Below are 26959 nucleotides of genomic sequence, written 5' to 3'. Positions count from 1 at the left end.
CATTTTACCTCTAGGTTTACCTTATATTTATAGATTCATAGATGTTTGCTGCCCAAGTATCCGTGTTACCTTAGGTTTTCTACCTTTTATAGGAAACCCAGGATATCTTAGATTCTCGTTCCCTTATCAGTTCATTACCTTAATCCTTGCAGGACTCTTTTCCATAACAAGCCGAACATCTCATTCCCGTTGGGTATCTTTTCCAGATCCTACATTCTCGGGATCTCATTCCTTAACGGAATACCACTGTCTCTGGACCCTTCCAGAGTGTTTCCTTTACTCCAACATCTGATTGGATTTCTTTCCTTGTTCGATTGTCTCATCGCCGAACAGACTGTCTGGACCAGTCACTTCACATGTAACTAGTCCTTTATCAATTATTTGGACCATTGCCTTCTTAGGAGCTCTCCTTCTGTTCGACCTTCTCATTGCCGAACAAGCTACTTGGACTAGTGACTTCTCATGTCACTGTTCTTTTTATTAGTCTCTTAAACCAATAACTTCTCATGTTAACCGGACCTAGACCCCGTACAACCTTCCTGGACCAATGTCTTCTCATGTCACTGGTCCATATTGCCGAACACTGTATAACACGATGACTCCCCCTTACAACGTGTTCGGGCCCTCCTTGGGCCTGTTCGGAAATATCTCCCTACAGATTAATGATTCAAACATGAATTCAAAAATTACCCTACAGATTAATGATTCAAACATGAATTCAAAAATTAAAAATTCATGAGATACAGATTAATATTAGATTTTTATTTAAAAACCACGAATTATCCAAATCGTGAGATATTTTAAAAAATAATAAAATAATAAAATATATATGTAACATATAGTAAATAATTACAATTTTACACCTATATTTATAAATTATTGAGAAATTTATATAAATGGTCCTCCTAGTTTCATCTGAGTCTCATTTTCGACTTTCAAGTATCAATTACAACTCTTTTGACCTTTAAGTTTGATTTTCGTACCAAATTGGTCCAATTGATAACTACTGTCAGTCAAACTAGACGGAAAAAATCAGATTGATGGTAGTTTGGACATTGCAGTTGGCACCAAGTTGGTCTAATTGATAACGTTTACCCTTAATTTGATTTTTTCCGTCCAATTTGGCTGACAAATGTTATCAATTAGACCAATTTGGTACGAAAACCAAACTTAAAGGTCAAAAAAGTTGCAATTGATACTTGGAGGATGAAAATGAGAATTGGGTAAAACTAGGAGGATCATTTCCATAAATTTTCCTGAATTATCTATAACTATTTGACAATATAGCATATATTAATATAAACTATAAAAAATTGGTCTAGGGTCCACTATAGAGAATTTGTAACTCAGTTACTCCACTTCTAATGTTTGTAACTCCTCTAGTTCACTAATATAATTTAGTAAGGTCTTAAGTCCACTTCTTTTAAAAAAGAAATTAAATCAAGACAAAAATATTCTCCTATATATAAGTTGTCATATGGAGAGAAACCCTAGACCAAAAACAAATCTAGAGCACAGCTTCTCTCTCTCTAGTTGTCATATGGAGAGAAACCCTAAACCAAAAACAAATCTGGAGCACAGCTTCTCTCTCTCTCTCTCTCTCTCTCTCTCTCTCTCGCGCGCGCGCGTTGCCACCGGAGAAAAGTGTGGAGATCAAAACTGACCCCTTTGACCCCTACCCACGTAAACCTCCTTCTCCGACCACTCAGTAGTAAAATGGTTTGACGCAACGCTCTGTCGAATCACTTTGATTCTGCTCCAATGGAAGTTAAGGGCTTCTTATACGACGCCATAAGCCCTCTCTCCCCCTCCACCACCTCCGCCGCCGCATCTCCCTTAGGCCACCCACCTCCACCGCACGTCGATTCTAAGCCTTACGCCATGTTTCTGTGGAGCACAACCTCCACAGATTCACATTTATTTTTGTTTTTTTCTTATCCTAGGGGCTGTTTGTTTTTGCAATATTTTCTTCCTTTTCTTTCCTAGAACAACTGCTAGTTTTTCAACCTATATTGTGTTGCATTTGTTGTTACATAGTATTGGCTTGACTGGAGAATTTGCAAATGAGATTTTTCTGAAAATTATGGATCTTGAATGTGAATGTATTTGAGATGCCAAACAAGGTTGTCTTTGATGTGTGGGATTAGATAGTTTGAACAGTGGCGTAGCTGTTGATTTGAAGTTCTTTGAGTTGGATTTTTGTATCCGCTCTTGTTCCGCTAAGGTTTCTTTAAAATAAGTAATAATACGCTGTGTTTCGCAACGAAATCTCCTTGTCCGCGGTCCAACCCCACTCTCCGACAGCCGTCGCACCTGAATACCTCTCTCTTGACCTAGGTAAGGATGAGACTACGGTTATTTAGACTCTGGTTCGGTCTACGGCTGTGATTCCGGTTAAGGAACCGGAGAGGAGGCTTGAAAACTTTATATGTCTTAGATCTATCTTCGTTTTTGATAACGTACAAAGAACAGATTGGGACATATAAGATTATATGTACATTTTTGTTAATGTATTACCAAACATAAAGCAAGAACACAGATTGTGACATATAAGTTTATATGTGCACTTTTTCAACATGCAGAGAACATATTTGGCATCGTACTAGTTTAGATATATACCTATAATATTATATGTGCTCATGTTGGCAAAAAATACGTTTCAGATATCAATAGATAACCTTATATGTCTTAGATCTATTTTCATTTTTGATAACGTATAGAGGACAGATTAAGACATATAAGATCATATGTGCACTTTTGTTGATGTAGTACCAAACATAAGACAAGAACGCAGATTGAGATAGTAAACGTTATATGTTAAGGTGTGGCAAGTTCAAAAAGGGAAGGGCTCAAAACAGGTAAAAAAAAAAAGAAAGAAATTTTTGTTACACATATAACGTTATATGTTAAGGGGTGGCGGATTCAAAAAAGGAATGGCTCAAAACAAGAATAAAAATTAAAATTAAAATTTTTGTCACACATATAACGTTATATGTTGGCGTTGTGGTGGTGGTGGTGGCGGTGGAGTGGTGGTGGTTGTTACGTGGTTGCAAAAAGATCGAAAAAAAAGAAAATATACATTTTTTGTATTAGCCAAACAAGGCATTTGTTTCTTTTACATAGAGTAGTCTTGTCATCAGAATTATTAGTGGACTAGAGGAGTTAAGAATTTTAAAAGTGGACTAGTGGGGTTAGAAACAAGCTATAACGGATCTCCCAAAAATTCTCCCTAGAAACTATGGGGGGCGGCTATTCGCAACCCTCTATTTTCTCAAATAACCCGTTAAAATTTCCCAACTAATTACAACATGACCCCCAAATGCAAAATGACCAACTTGCCCCAACATCATCTTCCTCCCCTTTCCCCTCAAATTCACCAGCCATGTTTTTTTTTAAAAAAAAGAAAAAAGAAATCGACTGTTGAATCAGTCGATTGGTTCCTCCACACAATCAAAACCCATCCCTCTTTCTTCTTCATCTGCATCCTTTCTCTTTTTCGACTGGTTCCTCCACACAACCAAAAATCATCCCTCTTTCTTCTTCATCTGCATCCTCTCTCTTCTCCTCCCTCTCAAGCTTGTTCATCATTTCAATCTCAATTAAGGAGCAAGAGCCAAATATGACCCAATTCTTGGTTTCGATTTTGAAATTGAAATGAAATCAAATTTTATCAGCAACGATATGATGGGTGAGGAGAATAAAAATGTTGTGAAGAGAAAGAACCCAACTTAATTCGCATGGGAAAAGCCAACTTCGCTTTGAATTTACAAATTTTTTTACCAGTTTTTCAGTGTTTCAGGTTTGAAAAAGTTAAGTAATTTCGGTAGTTAACTACCATAAAACATTACCGTACTCGATAGTTAGTTACTGTAATATATATATATATATATATATATATATATATAAATTCAGCAGTCAAATACTGAAAATATGTATATTAGTTTTGTTATAATCTAGTTTGGCAGTTAATTACCGAATTGTGTATCCATTTTCGACATCTAGTTCCCGAAATTCATACTTATTTTCAAAAGGACTTTTCGTTTACTAGAGTTCATCAGTTAGTTTCCGAATTGTGTATACATTTTCGACATCTAATTACCGAAATTGATACTTTTTTTCAATAGCTAATTACCGAAATGTATATACATAGGACTTTGGTGGCTATGGCGGGCTATGGTGGAGATGGTGGAAGCGTGGACAGAGGGGCGGTAGTGCGGCAGTGGTGGTGCGGCGGTCACTGGATATGGAGGATTTGGGGAGGTAGCTATGGAGGAAGAGAAGAGAAGGGTTTAGTTTTTTTAGGAACGTCGGGCATAGGGCAGAGGAGAAGAGAAGGGTATAATGGAAAAATTATGTGCATTTAATGGGTTATATGAAGAAAATTTGTATTTTAAAATATTGAAAATGGGTTAAGTGAATGAATGGACTAATGGAGAAAATAAAAGGTTGCGAATAGTCGCCTCCTAAACTATTCGTCATGTCTGATTTGTAAAGTGGGAAGACAATAACTTATAGATAAATGATAATGCCACGAGTTGTTTTTCTAGTGCCATGACATTTTAAGTCTATTGACTATTGTACCCTTGTCAGATTACTGTTCTTCCTGGTTAACATTATCATTCCACTCTTTGTCTTCCAATTTCTTTCACAACCCTGCTATCCAGTTGCTCCAATCAACCAAAATTGACAATGGAATCCATCGCCCCTCTCTCTCTCATACATAAACACGGCAAGACTAGTTTTCTCCCTTGAATAATTCTATCTCCTCTATCCTACGGCACTACCCACATTGACATGGTTGATTACTTCGAAAAAAAATTTGATGGCATTTTTGAAGTAAAAGAAAAAGAGTGTGGGTACCTTCTTAAGCATAGGAGAACACACATCAGTCATTCGACCAATTCAATCCTAGCCATTGCAACAACTTATCTTTCGGGGGCCCTAAACCCTTCTGTTTTATATTATAGATATGTATGCCTATATACATTTTTACATATATTTTTTTAGCATAGAATTGTGTATTTACAAGTGATGAAAGTACTTGGTTGATGCAATCCGTGGACAAAATCGAGACCGGACCGTGAGTCGCAGTTCAAATTGGAACCGAACTGTGAGACTTTTGGTCCAAACAGAGATTTCATTTTCGAAAAACCGTGACTTGCGGATTAGGATTGGATTCATAAGAATCCGATTCGATCCGAACCGTGCACAGCCCTACTTTCAACCCATCTCTCTCTCTCTCTCTCTCTCTCTCTCTCTCTCTCTCTCTCTCGTTACAGTTAACCTAAGGCCCCTAGTAAAACAAGGATTCTCACTCTTCTTTTCATCTGCCTCTCCAATCATCCCCAAATCTGGTCCCAACTATATTTCATAAAAGAGCACCTTATCTTTTGCCTTCTTTTGCATCGTCAGTGATAACTGAATCGAGTAACTTTATTTTTTTCTCCCTCTTTGCATCCGTATAGGTACACATGAAAAAAAGTTAAAACGAAAACATAATCAAAATTTGGATGCCATGATGTTTGTTCTGCTCTCCTCCTCTTCCTCTTGGGACACGTACTCCTATATAAATTCTTGAGTATTTCTATTGGGGTAGCTGTAGTAAGTTTTATTGGAGAGAGAGAGAGAGATGGACGTAAAGGGATAGCCATTTGCAAGTGACGGTTATCGGGATTGATGTGTGGCTAAAATTGAAAGAGGATTTGAACTAGATGGGAGAGGAAAGTGGTTAAGTAGGTTTTCTCCAGCAAGTATTTGCCCAAGAACGAGAAAACAAACGAGACACGAGGGTAATATCCTGAAGTTAAATTACATGTCGTGGCATTACAATGAATCATCGTGGCATTAGTGCAAGCCTTCTTTTTTTTGATCTTGAATATGAATTGTTATACGGGTGGCCTTAATGCCATGACTACTTTTGTTGGAGCCATGACACTTTTCTGTTCTTGACAACTTTAACCCTGCTCTCTCTGTTCTCTCTCCTTTCTTCCTCCCCATTTGGAACCTAGATCACAATTAGCGTGCATATTTTTGGAGTTTCACCAATTCAAACCTTGGACATCCTCCCTCCAATCGACCACCACAAATCCACCTCTCCTCAACTCTGCCTCCATTTCAATTTACAGTCCATATTGCTTGAATCCTTAAAACAAAAAGAAAAGTTTTAAACAACGAGTTTTGTTCCACAGATAACTACTGATTTTTCCCCCCACAATTGAAATGCAATCAACGTCATCATTTTGAGATTCGGAATCAAAATCAAATCGGTGACTTCCACCAATGGGTATGATTTTTTCCCCACAAAATTTCGATTATTGCATCATTCCGTAGTGTGAGTATTAAAGCCCAAAGGATATATCGAATAGGGTTGATCCAACTTATCAACAAAGCAACCGGTATTTGTACAAGACGAGGTGGGCTTTTGGCGATTTTCTGTGAGGTATATACCTAGAGAATTCAGGCAAGTTTCTGAGATTGATGAACGGGAGAGTGGTTGATCAGATTTGTCTAATCAAAAAGAGATGGATCGTGGGATTTGTGAAAAAAGATATGTATGGGCATATTTTGATCTATAAATGAGAAGCAAAAAATAAGAGAGAGAGAGAGAGAGAGAGAGAGAGAGAGAGAGAGAGAGAGTGCGCGTGTGTGTGTGTGTGTGTGTTTTTGGGGGGTTAAAGTTGTCAAGAATTGAAAAGTGTCGTGACTTCAACAAAAGTAGTCATGGCATTAGGGTCACCCATTGATATACTGGTAATAATTTATGGGAGATTTTTGAAAGTAATGAGGTGGAAAGATAGATAAAAAAAAAATTATTGAAAATCTTGCTTAGGAGTTTTTAGACCAAAACCGAACAAGGCCAGCCTTTTTCTTTTGATCTTGAATATGAATTGTTATACTGATAATAATTTATGGGAGATTTTTGAAAGTAATGAGGTGGAAAGATAGATAAAGAAAATTTATTGAAGACCTTGCTTAGGAGTTTTTAGACTAGAAACCGAATAAGGCCAATCCGGGCCAAACCAATCTCCCTAGAGATGGCAACCGGAAAAGACGGGGCAGCTTTTGGCATATCCCAACCTGAAAATTATGATAGGGGAATTTAGAGGCCAACCCCAAAAAGTAGGTTCGGACTTAATTTAGTCTTGACAAAAATATTCTTTCTTTATTTTAGTCATTTTTCTTGACTTTTCATACATTTTTACTATTTTGCCTATTCTTCTTAACTTTTTTTGTACATGTTCATTTTTTTATATTTTTAGAATCAACTCCTGATCAATATTATTTCGGACAAAAATACCTTTGTCTATGTGAACTGGCTATGAGGACTGCCAATTCTCATAGCCAGTTAACATAATATTTTGGACAAAAATATCCCCGCCAGTTCACATAGCCTAAGTTAACATATTATTTTGGACAAAAATACCCCTGAACTATGGTTATGAGAACTGAAATTATGAGAGCTATATTTTTAGAATCAATTCCTAAAACATATTATTTCGGACAAAAATACCCTTGGTTATGTGAACTGACTATGAGAACTACCAAGTCTCATAGTCAGTTCTATGAGAACTACTCAGTTCTCATAGAGAATTATCTACGTGAATTGAGTTATGAGAACTGGCTATGTGAACTGCCAATTCTCATAGTCAGTTCTACGAGAACTGTCAATTTTCATAGTCAGTTCTATAAGAATTAGCTATGAGAAGTGACTGTTCTCATAGAGAATTAGTCTTGTGAACTGGTTATGAGAACTGGACTATGTGAACTAAAAAATACACAGTTCACATAGTCTTACCACACACTAAAATACACAGTTCTCATAAAAAATATATAGTTCTCATAAAAAAATACACGATTCTAATAGACAGTTCTCATAAACAATGCACAGTTCTCATAGAAAAATACATAGTTCTCATAGATAGTTCTCATGAACAACACACAGTTCTCATAGAAAAATACACAATTCTCATAGAAAATACACACACGAACAAAAATTGAACAAAAACAAAAAAGGTAATCAAAATCAAATATATAAATGTTCTCGCCGCCATGTCTTAAAAAAGTAATCAAAGTAAAAAAAAAGTAATAGTTCACATAGGAAATATACTAATTTAGAATTGAATTTTTAACTGTCAAGTCTCATAGTCAGTTCTATGAGAACTGGCTATGTGAACTGCCAATTCTTATAGTCAATTCTATGAGAACTGTTAGTTTTCATAGTCAATTCTTTGAGAACAATCAACTAACTTTGTGAACTGGTTATGATAACTGGCTATGTGAATTGAAAAATACATAGTTCACATAGTCTTACCACATACTAATATACGCAGTTCTCATAAAAAATATATAGTTTTCACAGAAAATACACGGTTCTAATAAACAGTTCTCATAGACAATATACTATTTTCATAGAAAAATAAGCAATTCTCATAGAAAAATACATACTTCTCATAGACAGTTCTTATGAATAACACACAAACCTCATAGAAAAATACATAGTTTTCACAGTTCTTCGGCGGCAGCGACGGAGAATTGTTTTGTGTTCAGCTGACACAAAAGAGAGATCAGAAATAGCTTTCTAGGCATTAAATTATCCATAATGTAGTTGGAGTACAACTACTCGGAGCCCAGTGCACATTTTATCATTTTAATACACACCTGTTCTAGGAAATGCAATGACGATCATTAATCCAATTGCAAATATCGTCGCAATCAACACGATAATTGCCCGCCTTGATGATGGAGTACTTCTCATCATAATCGCAGAACAAAAATCACGCACAAAAGCCACCGAAGAGGAATTATGTTTGTTGAACTGAATGCCGCCCTCAAAGGGAACGCTCTCCTCGCCCACAAAAACCACAGAAACGTCGCCGGTACTCACAGAAGGAGGCGCAAGAGATGAGTTGGTGGCCGGACCTCCACCTCTTCCAGTGGCTTCGGCGTTTACAATGGTGAGTGGGTTGTGGAGTTTGTTACTGGATTTAGGGTTAGTTTTGGACAGAAATCTGGTGGTGCGGTGGGAGAAGAGGGAGGAGGAGCAGTGGGGGTGAGTTGAACGGGGAGGAGAGGGAGTAGCAGCTGGCGGTGGGTGGAGAGATGGTAAGGAGAGAAAGAGAGAGAGTATTCTTCCTCTTCATCTCGGATTCAACATCTAGATTGGGGTCAGGGCAAAAATGTCATGACGCATTATAACCGAGCCATCCAGCTTTGGAAAAAAGTTTCAGGGTTGGGATCAAGCCAAACCTGAAAAGGGGGATCGGCCTCTAATTTTCTAATTATGATATGACCCTGACCAGGTAGTTCGTGGGTGCCCCTCCCTACTCCGTTCCGACCCACCCCGTGAAAAAAGAAAAAAATTACTCAAAATTAAAGGCAAAACAAGAAAATCGTTACATATAATGTGTTATATTACTATGATTATGAAAATATGAAGAAAAATAAATAAATTGTTTTTAGTGTAATGAGAAAAATAGTGGAGTATAAATATAATTTTTTAGTTGAATGGTAAAAATATTAGACTAGAACTATAACTTTGCATGTAAAAATATTTCGAGGTGGGTAATACCAACCCGAACCCCATTCGATCCTGATCGAGTCTTTGATACTTTTCCCCGAACTCACCCCAGCACCCAAAAATTTAATGAAAACTCGCTTCGGTTGGGCGGGGCGAATTTTCATTCCTAAATCTCACGACCCACTTATGGGAGCCTCAATAAAGCCAGAGAAAAACTCTATAGAAAATTAGAGGCCAATCCTCCTTTTTAGGTTTAATTTGATCCCAACCCTAATATATTTTATTGAAGCTAAATGGCTCAGTTATGTTGCTTGATTGACTGCTTAGCCAAAAATCTTGCCTTCGAATAAGGTTGAATACCCCAAGTGTAGGGCTAGATCATTGAGAGCATAATAAACCGGTAAGTCTGAGATCGTACCACAGGGAATCAGTAATAGCTTGCTCGGATTGTAGATTTTATGTGATGGATTTCGGCGTTTAAGACGGCCAACTTTCGATTTTGCTTTTAAAGTGAAAATACTAAGACGAAAAGATTAGAAACGAGTTTAATAAGCTAAAAGATGCAAGTCTAGGGATCATCCATCCCGTAACTTAGGCCATTATCGGTTCTCGATTATAACTCAAGCGAAAGTCACGACTGCGCGCTCATGCTCAAAAGATTTAGCTTTAAAGACTGTGTTTAATCAAATGATACGATTTCCTGGAGATGAACTAACTTGTTTGACTAATGAATCGAACACGTAGGAGGACAGAGCTCCAACCATGCCGCACGCCAAGACCACTTGTCGACACGGCATCAAAAGAGTTAACACACCTAGTTTAGACTGAAAATTGCAAGACTAGTTTTATTCCGAAAACCATGCTTTTAAACCTGAGGATTCGAGAACCAAACAACCTAAGTCATTGGGATAGATTAGCCCAAGACTTATCCAAAAAACTACTTCACCATAGCTATAGAACAAAGCTTAGTAGAAAAATGAGACATAAGATTTAACCAATAAAAACGAAAACAAACTTGATTTATATGAAGATCCAACAAGTAGCTACAATATTAATATATGAGAAGCTACAATATTAATATATGAGAATTTAGCAAACAACTAGTACCTTGAAGTGTTCTTGAAGGAAAAGACTAGAAAGCTTGGGCAATAACTATGGAGCTCCCAAAAACTATAAAAGATTGAAAGGCTAATAAAGAACTAGCAAGAAAGAGAGAGTGTTATTTATACAAAGCATCTCTCTCCACCAAAATATCCCAAAAACACCCCCAAAAGTAGTATACTTGTTACTAATGGAAAGTTGAAAAAATAGAAAATATCTGTTGAAAGCCAAAGGTATCGATACCTTTTAACATAGGTATCGATACCTGATGCTTGATGATTCTCTATGGATGACTGGTATCAATACCTCTACCAAGAGGTATTGACACCCTCAGGTCTGGACAGCTTCTAGACCAAAATGGACCAAACGGTATTAATACCTTGATGAATTGGTATAGAACATATACGTAAAATCTGCTGATTTCAGGTTGAACTTCCTTCCTTGCCTTCAACACCTCTCAGGCATCGCCTCTCAACTCGTGGGACTTGGTGGTACAGCGCCACATGGCCTCGGGTGGTCGGTTATCCTCGAGGGCTATCATTGGCATCAAAACACGCCTTATTTGCACGTTTCACCTATAACACTCAACAAAATACCTTACGTGCATTATCAAGTAAAAACGATAACTTAACCGTAAATACGCTACAAACTAGAGGACTATAACACCAAGATTGTACAATATTGGGTGCTCATCATTGACCTTTTTGCCCCAAATGTGAACAAACAAAATAAAACCGCTCTTGCCCCAGATCTCAATAGACGATAGCACCCCCCTCCCTCCTTCTATCTCTCTCTCTCTCTCACACTCTCTCTCTCTCTCTCTGTTGTTTCCACATCCAACATCAATTGCTCTCGCCGGTGATCACCTCCGTCGTTCTGGCGAGAATCCCTCACTTTTCCAGTACGTACAATCATCCCGATTCTCCCAATCTTAAGGCCAAACTCGAACTGAACTCGCAACAGGAATCACACGCATGCGAAAAACGAGGCCGCCGCCATCCTCCGCCACTGTCGGAGCGATCACATACAGTGATGATGGAGTAATTTAGTGTAATTTTATACGCTAATGTGGAGTATTGCAAGATCTAGAGTTTTTTTTTTTGGCATAATTATGTACCATGGCTGAAGTCTTTGTTTGTGTAGACTAGATTAATTGAAAATTTAAACACTGATGATGGAGTATTGCAAGATCACTAGAGTTTTCCTCTGTTGGAAACACAAGATTCTGAAAAAGTCCAAGTCATCAAGAACGATGCCAGCAATGTTAAGAACGTCGTGGAATCGGCGAGAAGAAAGAGAGGCCATAGCTTTTGGTTCACTTTCACGGCGAGAATTCGAGAATGATATTAAAGTTATGCCTTGCTTTGATTCGAAATTGAAGAACATCTACTGCTTTGAAGTGTCAACAATTGTATTATTTTGTAATAATTTTGTGCTCCCATTCGCATCCTCCACGACTCGTCCATTCTCGGTGAGATGGTTAGTACTTGTAGATGTAGATATACAGACACCTCTGTATAACTATATTTGAATATTTACAACTATATTTGATTTTGATTACTTTTTTTTATTTTTGTTCAATTGTTGTTCGTGTGTGTATTTTCTATGAAAATTGTGTATTTTTCTATGAGAATTGTGTATTGTTCATGAGAACTGTCTATTTTTTTATGAGAACTGTGTATTGTCCATGAGAACTGTATATTTTCTGTAAGAACTGTGTATTTTATATAAGAACTATGTATTTTTTATGAGAACCGTATATTATCAATGAGAACTGTTTATGAGAATTGTGTATTTTTCTATGAGAAATGTGTATTATCCATGAGAACTGTCTATGAGAATTATGTATTTTTCAATTCACATAGTCCAGTTTTTATAGTCTGTTCACATAGCATATAGAGAACTGATAGTTCTCAAAGAACTGACTATGGGAATTGGCAGTTCACATAATCAGTTTACATAAATCAGTTCACATAACTAATTCTCATAGAACTGACTATGAGAATTGACAGTTTTCATAGTCAAAAAGTTAGGAATTGATTCTAAAAATATAAATTTTACTAAAAATGGACATGGACACAAAAAGTTAAGAAGAATGTGTGAAATAGTAAAAATGCATGAAAAGTCAAAACAAATAACTGAAATAAAGAAATATTTGTGTCAGGATTATTTGAAGTCCGAATCTAAAAAACGGGGCCGGCCTCTAAATTTCCCAAAACTCTATTTGGCATTGCCTTACAGGAGTTGATAGCACCGAAGAGGTTTCGAACCTGAGAACTTAGGAGGGAAAAAACCTTAAGCCATAGACCTTGATCACTAGGCCAACCACTTGGGGTTTGGTACTAATATTTATCTTCGGTTTCCATTATTTGCACAATTTTTTTCATGTTTTTTATTTATTCAAATAAGAGTGTTTTTTTCTCATTCTTTTTCTCATTTTATGCGGAAAGAGATCCTCTTTGGTCCTCAAGTGGGGTGGCTCAAGTGAAAGAGTGGTACTGGTGTATTATATGACAAAAGAGTACCCACAATATTGAAGGAAAAATTCTATAGAACTACCATAAGACCAACGATACTTTACGGAACAGAATGTTGGCCTATTAAGAAATAACAGGTGACCAAGATGAGTGTAGCGGAAATGAGAATGTTGAGGTGGATGTGTGGTAAGACTAGACACGACATAATTAGAAATGAAACAGTTCGTGAGATGGAATATGTAACACCTATGGAGGAGAAGTTGAAAGAAAATAGGCTAAGGTGGTTTGAGCATCTCTATCTTAGATCTGGAGATGCAGCAGTTAAGAGAGTGGATATGATAGTTTTGGATAGTAACGCTACGGGAAGGGGGAGACCTAAATTGACATTAAATACAGTTTTTTTTTTTGGGGGGGGGGTAAGTTAAAACTTTTATAAAGCAACCAATCAAAGACCAACAAGAGGTCAAAACCTCAGTATAATTAAAGCCTACCTATCCAGCTAGGAAAAGTAAACCAAGAAACAGAGCAATTACATAGGACAGAAAGTCCTAGGACTAAGGTTCCAGGATATAATAAGAAACTGATTTGCATTGCTATGCTTAACATTTATTTATACTAACCTAGTGGAAATTATGTATATAACATTGATAATATTTGCACCCAATCAAATGTTGACACTTGTCGCGATGACATGCCTTCTCAAAAATGATCACTTTTGTTTAGCATATAGTATATAGATTACAATGGTAACACAATATTTTGAGTGATTTCTATTGGTATTTACGCTCAAGTTTTTTATATTTCTTTTTTGTGTTCTTGAATTGCTAAAATAAATTTGAAAACTGATCGAGTGCAATTTTTTTATTGTTCGGATTTTTAAATCTGTTCCGTGCATAACATGTGCTTTATAGAATAGTGCATTTATAAAACCAAAGGGGAGATCAGTGAATTTGACAAAAACTCATGAGGGGTCAGTGTAATTTACCCTTGTGCTTTTTAGATTACCCTAGTTGAAGAAGGAACTAATAATCCACACATAATTACGCAAAACTAATCAAAGCAATTTTTTTTTAAATAAAAAAAAAATCATGCTAAAGCATAAGTGAAAACAAGCCTAAATAGTGTTGGTTTTAGAACATTTGAGTGATAAAGTAGAAAAGGCCCATTTTTAAGGGGTTGTACTGTAGTAATTAATTAATCTAGGAGTATTAAACACCCACCACTCTTTATCTGTCACCTTTATCTCTCTATATCTATAATATTTAAACAAAAATCATTAATAAACACCAACCAACCAAACAAACAGAGTATTAAGCATAAATACCTTTTTCTTTTTTTGGTTGTACTTCGGTGCAAAATCCCTAATTCACTTCTCTTTCCCATGTACAGTAGTATAGTACTCCTAAAAGGAAAAGAGAAGGAAAGACGACGGGGTGCAAAATTCAAAATGCTACTCCCCGTCCCAGCGGTAAATCAGAGCCGCCTAAACCCACCCCCCGGGTGGGCGGGCGTGGGCGGCGGGTTACGAAACACGGCCCACTTTCGGTGGCGGTCAAAGAGTCAAACACTCCCCCTTGTTTCCATGCGCACCCCCGTGCACGATAGCCCTCCCTCTCCCTTACCGGTGGCTCTCTACTTTCTAGATCCCCAAATCAGCCGCAAACCACCACCCCCTTAATAAAAACCCAAAATCAACCCCAATTATTACCATCATGTCACCGCCACATATCTCCCTTCACCCACCGCCACACCACAACCGCCTCCTCTTCTTCTCTCTTCTCTTCTCTCTCTCTCTCTCTCTCTCTTCCTTCCCCCTTCCACTCTCCGCCCCAGAATCTCACCCTTCTAACCCATGTCTGAATCATCGTCACCTCACCAAAACCAGGTGGCCCTGCTGGCCCAGCCCGCGGTCGTCGCCACCGCCGTGTCTTCGCGGCGCCTCCCCCCGCCGTGCTGGTCCCACGACGAGACGGTTGCCCTAATCGACGCGTACCGCGACAAGTGGTACTCCCTCCGGCGAGGAAACCTGAGGGCCAACCACTGGCAGGAGGTGGCCGACGACGTCGCCGCCCGCTGCCCTCCTCCTCTCTCCTCCGAAACCCCCACCAAGACCTCCGTCCAGTGCCGCCACAAGATGGAGAAGCTCCGTAAAAGGTACCGCGCCGAGCTCCAACGGGCCTTATCGTCATCGTCGCGCCACCCTAAAGGCCACCGGTTCAACTCCTCTTGGGTCCACTTCAAGCGCATGGAGTATATGGAGAAGGGCCCCGCTTCCGTTGCCGCTGCGCCGGATCTGAGCCCTGAAGATAACGACGAGGACGACGGCGATGACGACGGTGTTGATGAGGAAGAGGAGTTGTATCAGAGCGTCAGGCGTGGCGGTGGCGTAATTCGTCAGAATCGGAGCGGTGATGGGTCGATTAGTAATGGGTCGGGTGGAAAAGGCGGGTTTCGGATCAGACTTCCGGCCCGCCCGCCCGGCCCCACACCTCAGGCCAAGATTTATAATAATCCTAACACTAACCCTAACCCCAGTTTTGGGTCAACTAGGGTTTTGAGAGATGGGTATGAAGAGAAGTGGGGGTTCGGGAAAAGAAGCGGAGGTGGTGGTGGTGAGGGAGGTGGGAAGAAGAGAGAGGGGGAGCCGGTGGCGGAGATAGTGGGGGCAATTAAGGCGTTGGGGGACGGCTTTGTGAGGATGGAGAGGATGAAGATGGAGATGGCGAGGGAGGTGGAGGCGATGAGGATGGAAATGGAGATGAAGAGGACGGAGATGATTCTGGAGTCGCAGCAGCGGATTGTTGAGGCCTTTGGGAAGGCGTTTTCGGAGAAGAGAAACAAGAAAGTCAAGAGAATGCCTACGCCAGAATCTTGAATTTTGGAGATAGGTGGATTGGGGTTTAACAGGTTCGATTCACACCCAACTAGTAGATGTAGGTTTGGGTAGTTAGATTGTTCATGTTCAGTGCTCTTTTGTTGCCAAATCTGATCTTGTTGTAGCTTGTTTCGGATTATTGTAGGCTTGATTTGGGTTTACTATCAATGGAACTGTTGTGTACGGATGATTTAGTTAAGCATGGGAATAATTCTCTTCTATATTCTGCAGCCTTCTCGATGCTTTTACTTTCTATGGTTTTCGAATGCTTTTAGTTTGTGATGGTTAGTTCGAATTGGAAAAACATAAAAGTTGCTTTTGTTTTTGTGATGCTTTGAATATTTGATGTCAAATGGTAAGTGCAAGTTAGATAGTTAGATTTTTCATGTTTAGTGCTCTATTGGTTTCAGTGTGATCTTGTGGTAGTTTGTTTTGCTGATTGCAGGCTTAACTTGGAACTATTAGTTGATGCCAATGGATGTGTTGTGTTTGTTTTGTAATTTAAGCCTGAAAGTGATGATTCTTTTATTCTCAGCCTCTCTTTTCTTTGCATTCTATGTTTGCCGAAGGCATTTGTTCTGATGGGGTAGTTGTATTTGGGTAAACAGAAAATTTGGACTCGGTTTTGATGGATGAGCATTGAGTTGAAAACATTTAGGATCTATGGACGCAGACACGGTTCAATTCAAATGGTTCAGATGGTGGCAGACTACTTTGCACAAGAAATGAAAGACTTTTGAAATTTGGTTTTACTAGAAATCGTCCCAGCAGGAGGATTTAAGCACTGTAATATATTAGTTTTCGTAACTTTAGGCCAGTATGATCACTGTTACTTGGTCCACCATTCTCTCATATGATCTTTTTCGTTAGTCCAGATGAGTATCACCGTTGTCGAGCTCTTTCAATTGGTTATTTACCCCACTCGGAATGGCTATAGGAATCGGGCAAGAATGACAATTTCCCCATAACAAAAGTATTTCGCCTTTAGGAAGAGGATTTTGTTGCTTCAACCTCTTTTGTCATAGTTGGTAGGACTTGGGATCTACAAAGTGCGGGACACGGACAAGACCTAGACAGGTAGGCACAACATATAACAAAAGGACGCGGGGGCTCTGCTGCCCAGGGGTGGGCAGCAGCCCCTGCCCACACTCACACACACTCACACACGGCACCGTTTCATCAAAGAAAAAAAAAAAACTCTTCCGCTTGCAATCCTACGGAGCAGAAACGTGATTATGAGAGCTTTAGAGTTAAAATTTAATTATGTCTCTTTAGAATAATATGATCAGAATAATAAGATCTTCACGTCAATTCAAACGGATTGAAAATTGGAGCACTTAATTTTTTAATCATATTTTTTAATATATAAATGGTCTAAAAAATTAAGTGTGCTACTTTTTAATACTTTTTAATTCGTTTCAACAAGTACGAATATCTTATTATTCTAATCATATTATTTTAAAGAGATATAATTAACTTTTGTCTATAGGACTCTCATAATCACGTTTCTGATCTACAGGATCCTAAATAAAGAGCAGATACTTAATTATGAGAGACCTAGAGATAAAAATTAATTATATCTCTTTAAAATAATATGATTAGAATAATAAGATATTCGTACTTGTTCAAACGAATTAAAAAGTAGCACACTTAATTTTTTAGACCGTTTATATATTAAAAAATATGATTAAAAAATTAAGTGCTCCAATTTTCAATCCGTTTGAATTGACGTGAAGATCTTATTATTCTGATCATATTATTCTAAAAAGACATAATTAAATTTTAACTCTAAGGCTCTCATAATCACGTTTCTGTTCCATAGGATAGCGAGCCGAAGAGTTTGTTTTTTTTTTCATTTGATGAAACGGTGCCGTGTGTGAGTGTGGGCAGGGGCTGCTGCCCATCTTTGGGCAGCAGAGCCCCCGCGTCCATAACAAAAATTAGGATGTACGCACTACACATTCATTAAGATTAAAGATCCCAAAACGTTAACAGACCAATTCAGGAATTATGCGTCCATGTCAATTTTGAGTTTAGCTAAGCTTTTAAAAAGTATTTTGACCTCCTAATGTGTTGGAAAAGTGTGCCTCGTGTTTTCTTCTACAAAAAGGACAATAAAAAAAGCGGACACATATTTAAGCATGTCCAGATTCCTACACGGATACTTTAGGCTAGTAGACATGTCCATGCTCTTAGCTGAAGGGAGAGAGCAGAAGAAGGAATTGGGAGAGGGTAGAATGGGAGATATTCGCTGAATCGCTGCAATGTTTGCCTTGGCTGAATTTATGGACCCCAAAACATTCAAAACCTCCTCTCTGTCAATCTGCCTCTCATTGAACCCACCCAAAAGCATTCTGCGACTTCTTTGAATATCCAGGCAGTCCCACAAAGTCTTCTTAGGGTTTCAATTGCCTCCATCCAATATTGCCACAGGAGACGTTTGACTACCTCTGTCAGCATCCGGTGATGGAAATTAAGATTTGATAAGATAGGGACTTTGGGCATGAAGCTTTTTATAGGCTATTGAATGTTGTTTAGTATATGCTTTGGGCGTAAACTTTTGGGAGACGCTTGATGAATGTTGTTTAGTATGTGCTTTATAGATAGGTTAGAATGAACAACATTCGTCCATGTTACAGGAACCAAGTATTCAAGTATCTAGGATGCTTGGATTTGAATGAGGTATGAATCTGATACCTGCAACCAGCTTTGGATGCTTGAATTTTCTATTTTTATTTTTAACTATAATATTTGAAGACAAAGAAGTTCACGATAGCTAAATAATGAAATTTCTTACACTTTACATTACCTAAATAACAAAATTTCTTGCACTTGACAATTGATAGAAATAAAATTCTCATAATCTTCCTTAATCAATCTGATTGTGAGTACATTCCTAAATGGTAGCCTAGAATGCAATAGACAAATATTTTCCGTGTCTACATTCATACCGAACTTTTGGACACATATTTCTCTATTCTAGCATACATCCACACCATACTTTTGGTCACATATTTCTCTAGTCTATCATAGGCAGGCATTGTTTGAAATTTCCTAAACATCTGGATCAAATATCGAACAACAAAAGGCCCCGATGCTGTTAGTAAAATGTATTGAAATCTCGCGGATTCACCTGGTGTGACGGCGAAAATTGCAGAACCGTAGGTTACAATCATCGAAATCATGGCCACAAGTATTTCAAACCGAAGAGGGAAAGTAATAGTAAGAGAGAGAATGACTAGGACCGAGGACGAAAGAGCCAAAGTGTTTGAAATCAAGAACACATAGAAGGCATCTTTGTCTGCCGCATAAATTGCCTTTCCTCCCTCTTGCCAAACACCACCTGGCGGAGAAACGCCGGCTTGGAAGGTTACCGCAGCAATTAGGGCGGCAATAATCAGCAGAACATTTCGGGCGTCGCCTGGGGTTTCCCTGTCTTCCTGATGCTGGAAGTACTTGAACCAGTTTTTGGAAGTATTTTCTGTGGAGGCTTCGGTAATCGTCTCGGTAATATAACCGGACCACCATCAACCGAGGCCTCATATTGACATGGGCCTGTGTATATCTTTCTGTTTACTCGCTCGGAGTCAAGTCTCCTGTTTACACTTCGGTTAGTTACCGAGGTGTGCATTCCGTTTGGGACTTTTGGCAGAATGCAGCATAGCAGGAGGGGACCATGAGCGATACGTGGCGAAAAGGATCATCTGCCCATGTGCTTCGTAACCGTCTTATCCCGTGGCGTCATCTATGATGTCACCAAGGGCGGTTACCTAAGCGTGACCTCCACGCACTGGCTTGGAGCCCAAGTTAACCTAGGTCTATAAATACAAAGGGATATTCATCTTTGAGAGGTATGCCATCTTCCCCTAACCCTAGACCTAAAACAACTCTCCTTACATCTAACTTGATCGTCGGAGGGTCACAAGGTTATTCCAGCCTTAGTGACTTGTTGCAGGTTCAGCGGCGGAGGAACGGAGCAGCGGAAGTGAAGTACTAGTTCAGCCGAAGGTCCCTCCTCCTAAATCGAACCCCTACAATTGGCGACTCTGCTGGGGACCTAGCCATCCTTTCAACTTTCACCTCCCCCATCTGCTCTGTTAAAACATCCAGAATCAAACATGGTGGAGATCGACGACGCACATCACGGTGGTACCGCCCACGGGCTCGGTTCCCTCGTGGACCACAGCCTGGCTTCTGGCGGAGCGGCGGCCCATGGGAAGAACCACATATCCATCGGAGTTGGCGCCGGAGCGTCAGCTCCAGACGCAGGCCCATCCTCCGAGCTCCACTCCTACATCCGCCATCTCGAGCGCAAAATCGACGATCTCACGACGGTTGTAGACCGCGACAGACACGTCCGAGACGAGTTGGCGGAAATCAAACACCTCCTCATCTCCCCATCTCATTCCTCCGGGAGCCGCGGCGGAAGAACAAACCGTCGCACCCCCCCACGCAGTCATGAAGCCGGTCACCTGCTAGAGCACAGATCCCGTCTTTCAGTCAAGGATCGTCTTGAGTCACCAAGACCGGTGGACACACGAGCCCCAAAAGAAACATCGCGCAGGGACCGTTCTCGCTCTCCTGCGCAACTTCGAAGAAGGCCATCGGCCTTTGACAGGCTCGGTGGTGGGAGCGTCTCTGCCTCCTCCACCCACTCCGTCCTTGTGGGCAGGACAGGCCGGGAATCTACCCCTAGCCTCACAAGGGCATCCAGGGGAGATGACGGCCTTGTCGAGATCCAGACTAGAGGATACCGGGAGCGCCTGAAGGGCCCCCGAGCCAGAAGTCCCATCGTCTCACACCCCGGCGGCGCAAACAGCAGGAGCCCGGTCACCGAGCGCCTCGAGGCTTCCGCTCGGGATAGCTACCGACATCATCGACAGGAGCGTTTTCCCAGAAAATCGGTTAGTATCGATCCAAAGAGAAAGGAGCACGAACGATTGGACAAACTCGTCCCCAAGAAGCGTACAGCGACTGAGCGTCCAGACGGCCCCGACCGTTCGATCCGACCTCATCGCGATGCGCGACTTGCACGACTCTCGACCTCTCCATTCACAAGAGAGATCGACTCGGTTACCCCCCCCAAAGGATTCTCCCAACCCAAGTTCGCCAAATACGACGGCAAGACCGAGGCGTACACTCATCTGGTCCAGTATAAAACCGTCATGTCTCTGTTTCTTCGGAATGAACCCTCGGACGATGCTTTCCTGTGCAAAGTGTTTCCAGCAAGCCTCGGCAACCTGGGCCTCACCTGGTTCAATCAACTCCCGGCTCGATCAATCTCCTCGTTCGACTCCCTCTGTGACGCCTTCATGGCACGATTCGTAACGAGCAACAAGCACGAGAAAGAGATCGACTCCCTCTTAGCCCTCCGTAAGAGGAACGACGAAACGCTTCGGCAATACGCCGGCCGTTATTGGGAGTTGTTCAATGAGATAGAAGGTTGCGACGGTGTCATCTCTGCCCGAGGATTCAAGCTCGGTCTCACATCCCAGGACGAGCAAGTCTACGACGACCTCGCTCGCCATAAGCCGAACTCTATGAAGGACCTTATGACTCGAATCGAGAACTGGTGTCAGCTCATCGAGTCCAAGGCAGAGAGAGGCATCGGGAAGCCTACAAGTTCAAAAGCGTTGAACACTTCGGTATCCATACCGGCCCCCGCACCTGTCTCAACCTCGAAGAAACAGGTCAACACGATCAAGCAGTCGCCGAGGAGGGGGCCGAAGCCAAGTGACTTCAACGCCGAAAAGACCGTCTTCACCATTCCCATCTACCGGATCATTGATCAAGTGAAGGATTAGCCTTTTTTCTCCTTCCCCAATCAAAAGCTCGGAACCGAAAATGGGAAAATCAAGAATCCCATCGTTCGATGCAGCTACCATAGCGAGCAAGGTCACTTCACCACAGCATGCAAGCCATTCAAGGCCTACTTGGAACAGCTTGTTGCTGGTGGCCACCTCGGAAACTTCATCGATCACGAGAAGACGACGGCTCGGACACAGAGGACCGAATCACATACCGAGGAAGAGGTACAGACAATCAACGTCATACATGGTCCCTTGAACCCCGAAGCCGCTCGAGTCATCCGGGCAGAATTGAATGAAGCCTCCTCCTCCAAGCAGGTCATGCTAGTTGGCCCCGAACCGAAGCGCCCAAGAACCGACGACGGCTCCAAATGGACGATAACGTTTACCGAGAAGGATCTCGACCGCGTCCAACTTCCCCACAACGACGCCCTCGTGGTCACGCTACGCATCGGAAATTTCAATGTCCGTCGCGTCCTCGTAGACCAGGGCAGCTCGGCCGAAGTCATGTACTACTCCCTTTTCAAGGATCTGAACATTCCCGAGACCGACCTCCGTCCTTCCGAAGTTCCCCTTATCGGCTTCAACGGAGCTCCTGTCTGGCCCATCGGTATGATCACTCTTCCTGTCCGTGCCGGCTCGGTAACGCTTGAAATAGACTTTGTGGTGGTCGACGTCCCTGGCCCTTACAACGCCATTGTCGGTCGAACCTGGCTGCATAGGCTTAAAGCGATTGCTTCCACTTATCACCAAGTGGTACGTTTCATCGGCACTAACGGGCACCAGGAAGACCTGTACGGAGACCAGACCGCGGCCAAGCAGTGCTACGTCAACGCTGTCCGAAGCACCAAGCAGACCCCCCGGGTGAATCTCATTGAAGCACCAGAAGCCCCAGTTTTGGAGGACGTCGGCAGATCCCCCGACGACAAAACCGTCGAAGATGTGGCCACAATCCCAATCACCGAGGACGGCTCCCGCTTCTTCCTTGTCAGTTCCTCACTTAGTGACACTGATCGGAACGAGACGGTAGCTTTTCTCAACCGAAACATTGAAGTGTTCGCCTGGACTCCCTACGAGATGCCGGGGCTCGACCCCTCTTTTATCTGCCACGAGCTCAACATCGACAAAGCCAAGCGACCGGTCGTACAGAAGGCACGACGGTCCTCTCCCATTCACTCCGAGGCCGTCATTGAAGAAGTCAACCGACTCCTAAACGCTGGGGCAATCAGAGAGGTCCAGTACCCCAAGTGGTTGGCTAACACCGTCGTAGTCAAGAAGAAAAATGGCAAATGGCGTGTCTGCGTCGACTACTCCAACCTTAACGATGCTTGCCCGAAGGACTTCTTTCCTCTTCCCCGAATCGACCAGCTTGTCGACGCCACCTCTGGCCACGAGCGACTCAGCTTTTTGGATGCGTACCGGGGCTACCACCAGATCGCCATGAGCGAAGGCGATATCGAGAACACCGCCTTCATTACCCCCCACGGGATCTTCGGTTACCTCGTAATGCCCTTCGGTTTGAAAAATGCCGGAGCAACCTTCCAGCGAATGATAACCAAGATGTTCGAGCAATTACTGGGCGACACTATGCTGGCATACATTGACGACATGGTGGTTAAAAGTCTTCGTGCCGGTGATCATCTAACCCACCTTGCCGAAGTCTTCGAGATACTAAAGCGCCACAAACTCCGCCTCAATGCCGAGAAATGCGTCTTCGGCGTCAGCTCCGGCAAATTTCTCGGCCATCTCGTCTCCCGGCGCGGTATTGAGGCCGATCCTTCCCAAATTCAAGCAATTGATCAGCTCTCGGCTCCCCACAACAAGCGCGATGTTCAGCGTCTAACCGGGATGGCTGCTGCTCTGAATCGGTTTATAAGTCGCTCCTCGGACAAATGTCAGCCATTTTTCGCTCTACTAAAGGGCAGCCGACGAAGCTTCAACTGGACAGAAGAATGTGACCGAGCCCTCCAGCGACTAAAGGAGTATCTTTCCACGGCTCCACTCCTCGTCACTCCAAGGGACCAGGAAGACCTGTTCCTCTATCTAGCTGTCTCCCCGCACGCCGTCAGCTCGGTGCTCGTCCGACAGGAGGGTCGGGAGCACCAGCCAATCTACTACTCCAGCAAAACCATGACTCCCGCCGAGACGCGCTACCTCCCCCTGGAGAAGCTCGTGCTCGCCCTAATCTCAGCCTCCCGAAAGCTTGCCCCGTATTTCCAGTCTCATCGCATCATCATCCTGACCGAGTTCCCCCTCAAATCTCTTCTCCGAAAGGCCGATCTCTCCAACCGAATTTCACAATGGGCCGTTGAGATTGCCAATTTCGAAATCCACTTTCAGCCTCGGACAGCAATAAAGGCTCAGGTTCTGGCTGACTTCATCGCAGAGCTTACACCGCCCGACGTATCTGCTTCGGCACCCCCACCGAGCACCGAAGCAGTACTCCAGGCCAACCCTAGCACAGCTTGGCAGCTCTTTCACGGAGATGTATGGAAAATGTACGTCGATGGCGCATCCAACAGCCGAGGCGCAGGTGCGGGCGTCGTTCTTCTCTCACCCTCCGGTGTCTTGCACGAAAGCTCCTTCTCCATCAATTTCCCAGCCTCTAACAACGAGGCCGAATATGAGGCGTTGATCTCCGGACTCAAGACTGCCGAAGCTATTGGCATCGAAGAACTCGTCGTCTACAGCGACTCCCAGTTGGTGGTTAACCAACTCTCTGAAGAATACGAAGCTCGGGATGACCGCATGCGTACCTACCTAAGCGCCGCAGTCCAGCTCATTCAACGCTTTAAAGCAATCAGAGTCGAGCATATTTCAAGGGAACAGAACGCCCACGCCGACGCCCTGGCAGGTCTCGCTTCGGCATTCTCATGCACTGGGCACCGATCCATTTCCTTCAATTCTATTGACAAGCCCAGTTTTGAACTCGAAGACCTACAGAAGGAAGTACTCAACATAGAGCTGGGCCCGAGCTGGATGGATGAAATCGTCCTTTACCTGAGGGAGGACTCCCTGCCCACTGACAAAAAGGAGGCTCACCGACTCCGAAACAAAGCTGCACTCTTCTGGCTCAATCCCAACGGCAAGCTCTACCGAAGATCATTCACCGGGCCGTACTTATTGGTTGCCCACCCACATCAAGTTCCGGGCATTATCGAAGAGCTTCATGCCGGTGACAGCGGTTGTCACTCCGGCGGACGATCGCTCGCCCACCGAGCCCTCACTCAGGGATATTGGTGGCCGACAATGAAGAAGGACTCTGAAGAGTTCGTCAAGCGTTGCAAAAAGTGCCAGATGTTCGCTCCCATTATCCATCAGCCGGCCCGGGACCTGAGCCCTCTCACCAGCCCCTGGCCCTTCTCCCAATGGGGCATGGATATCGTTGGAAAGCTCCCAGTCGCTCCGGGTGGATTCAAGTTCCTTTTAACCGCAACAGATTATTTCTCGAAATGGGTCGAGGCCGAGCCCCTGGTAACCATCGAAGAAACAGACGTCATCCGCTTTGTGTGGCGCAACATCATCTCACACTTCGGTGTGCCGTTCGCCATAATTACTGACAATGGAGGGCAGTTTACAGGACAGAAGTACCGGGCTCTACTTGACGAATACGGTATCAAATGGGACACGTCCACTCCGGCTTACCCCCAGGGCAACGGACAGGCTGAAGCGGCAAACAAAGCAATTTCATCCGGGCTAAAGCGACGACTCGAGTCACGGCGAGGAAAGTGGGCCGAAGAGCTGCCCAGGGTACTCTGGGGCTACCGTACGACGCCTCGGCGATCAACCGGTCGCACACCTTTTTCCTTGGCATTCGGAATGGAGGCGGTCATCCCACTCCAAGTCGGACTCCCAACAATGAGAACAGAAAATTTTGATGAGTCGGTCAACAACACCACCGTTGCTTCGGACCTCGATTTAGCCGAAGAAGAACGGGACAACGCAAGGATAAAGCTCGCTTCATACCAGCAGGAGGTTGCAAAGGGTTACAACCGAAGCGTGCGCCTCCGGTCGTTTAAGCCTGACGATCTCGTTTGGAAAAAGGTGGTGGAGAAGTCCAAAAAGCGAAAGCTAATGCCCAATTGGGAGGGTCCTTACCGAGTTCTCAAGCACCTCGGTTCGGGTAATTACAAATTGGAAAAACTGGATGGTTCCCCCATTGCTAAGTCATGGAACGCCAACAATTTGAAAAAGTTCTACGGATAGTGTTCGGCTACCGAAGCCCGTTTTGTCCTTATTACGTTGCATTTTCTTTTGAGAAAGTTTTGAAGGCAATCTGCTTATGTATTGACAATACCCCGAGTTTTAATGAGAATTCTCTTTGGCACTATTCGTACACTGATTGTTTAAATTACTTATACTTGGTCTATTCTTTCCCGGACCATTTTATACCGACTTCAGGGATATTGTTCTCCCATAGGTGATACCCTCGGAGAAAAATTCCCACCAAGTCGCCCGGACCTCTTCGGTCGTCTAAATTTCTGGTCACTCGCTGTAAGGATACTCGGCCTTTTTCTCCGAGCCCCTAACACCGACCCGTCAGAAATTTCTCTCTGTTCGGACTCGCCGCGTCACTAACCTATGGCAAAAGCCGTACCACTTCGTGACCTCGGCCTACGTCCCTAGCAGTAATACCATCCCGCGTCTGCTCGATAAGCTCATTTCTATTAATAAGCAGGGGCGTGCAATGTCAAAAATTCATTACACGAGTTGATTCTGATTCGATCCCTACCGACCCTCCTACTCGCTGGGGCTTCGGAACGAGTCACCTTTTCTTGATTAATCATCTTTCTTATGCTTGAAAAAACGATTCGGTTAACGCTTCGGTTAAACTTGTTTCTACAAACTTTTCAAGTCCCACCGAAGCAGGGGCATTATAACCTAAGGAGCAAACCAATCAAACAAGCATTTCAAAGAAAAACATTCAAGAAAAGAAGAGCATTCATTCACGAACTATTAACAAAAAGGGGGTACTGCTTCAAGTATTAAACGGTTACAATCTCTGGAACGGCAAACTCCAAATGTCCGGAGTCGTCCAGTAAACCGACCATTCAAGCAAAAGTTAAAATACTTTTTCAGAGCTACGAAATATAAAGTTCCTATGCTTCATCAGGGAACAGGGGCGCTAAGGTCAGCTGGCTCCTCGGTCGCTTGGGGCTCCTGGTTCGGCACCTGCTCGCTT

The 26959-nt window shown here is 42.6% G+C and overlaps 1 protein-coding gene and 1 non-coding gene across 2 annotated transcripts; one reads left to right on the top strand and one right to left on the bottom strand.

The window, feature by feature from the left end:
* Positions 1-8561: 8561 nt before the first annotated feature.
* Positions 8562-8650, bottom strand: LOC131308891 (small nucleolar RNA snoR118). Its single transcript, XR_009194595.1, has one exon. It is a non-coding gene; the product is annotated as a small nucleolar RNA snoR118 (small nucleolar RNA).
* Positions 8651-14470: 5820 nt separating this feature from the next.
* Positions 14471-16193, top strand: LOC131334113 (protein FIP2-like). Its single transcript, XM_058368994.1, has one exon. The coding sequence runs from the start codon at positions 14948-14950 to the stop codon at positions 15968-15970; it is 1023 nt and encodes a 340-aa protein (XP_058224977.1). The 5' UTR covers positions 14471-14947; the 3' UTR covers positions 15971-16193.
* The last annotated feature ends 10766 nt before the right edge of the window (positions 16194-26959 follow it).

Source organism: Rhododendron vialii, chromosome 1a (genome assembly GCF_030253575.1).
Source record: "Rhododendron vialii isolate Sample 1 chromosome 1a, ASM3025357v1".
NCBI lineage: Eukaryota > Viridiplantae > Streptophyta > Magnoliopsida > Ericales > Ericaceae > Rhododendron > Rhododendron vialii.
Note: the sequence above shows the minus strand (reverse complement) of the source record. Positions and strands in the feature narration are given on the sequence as shown.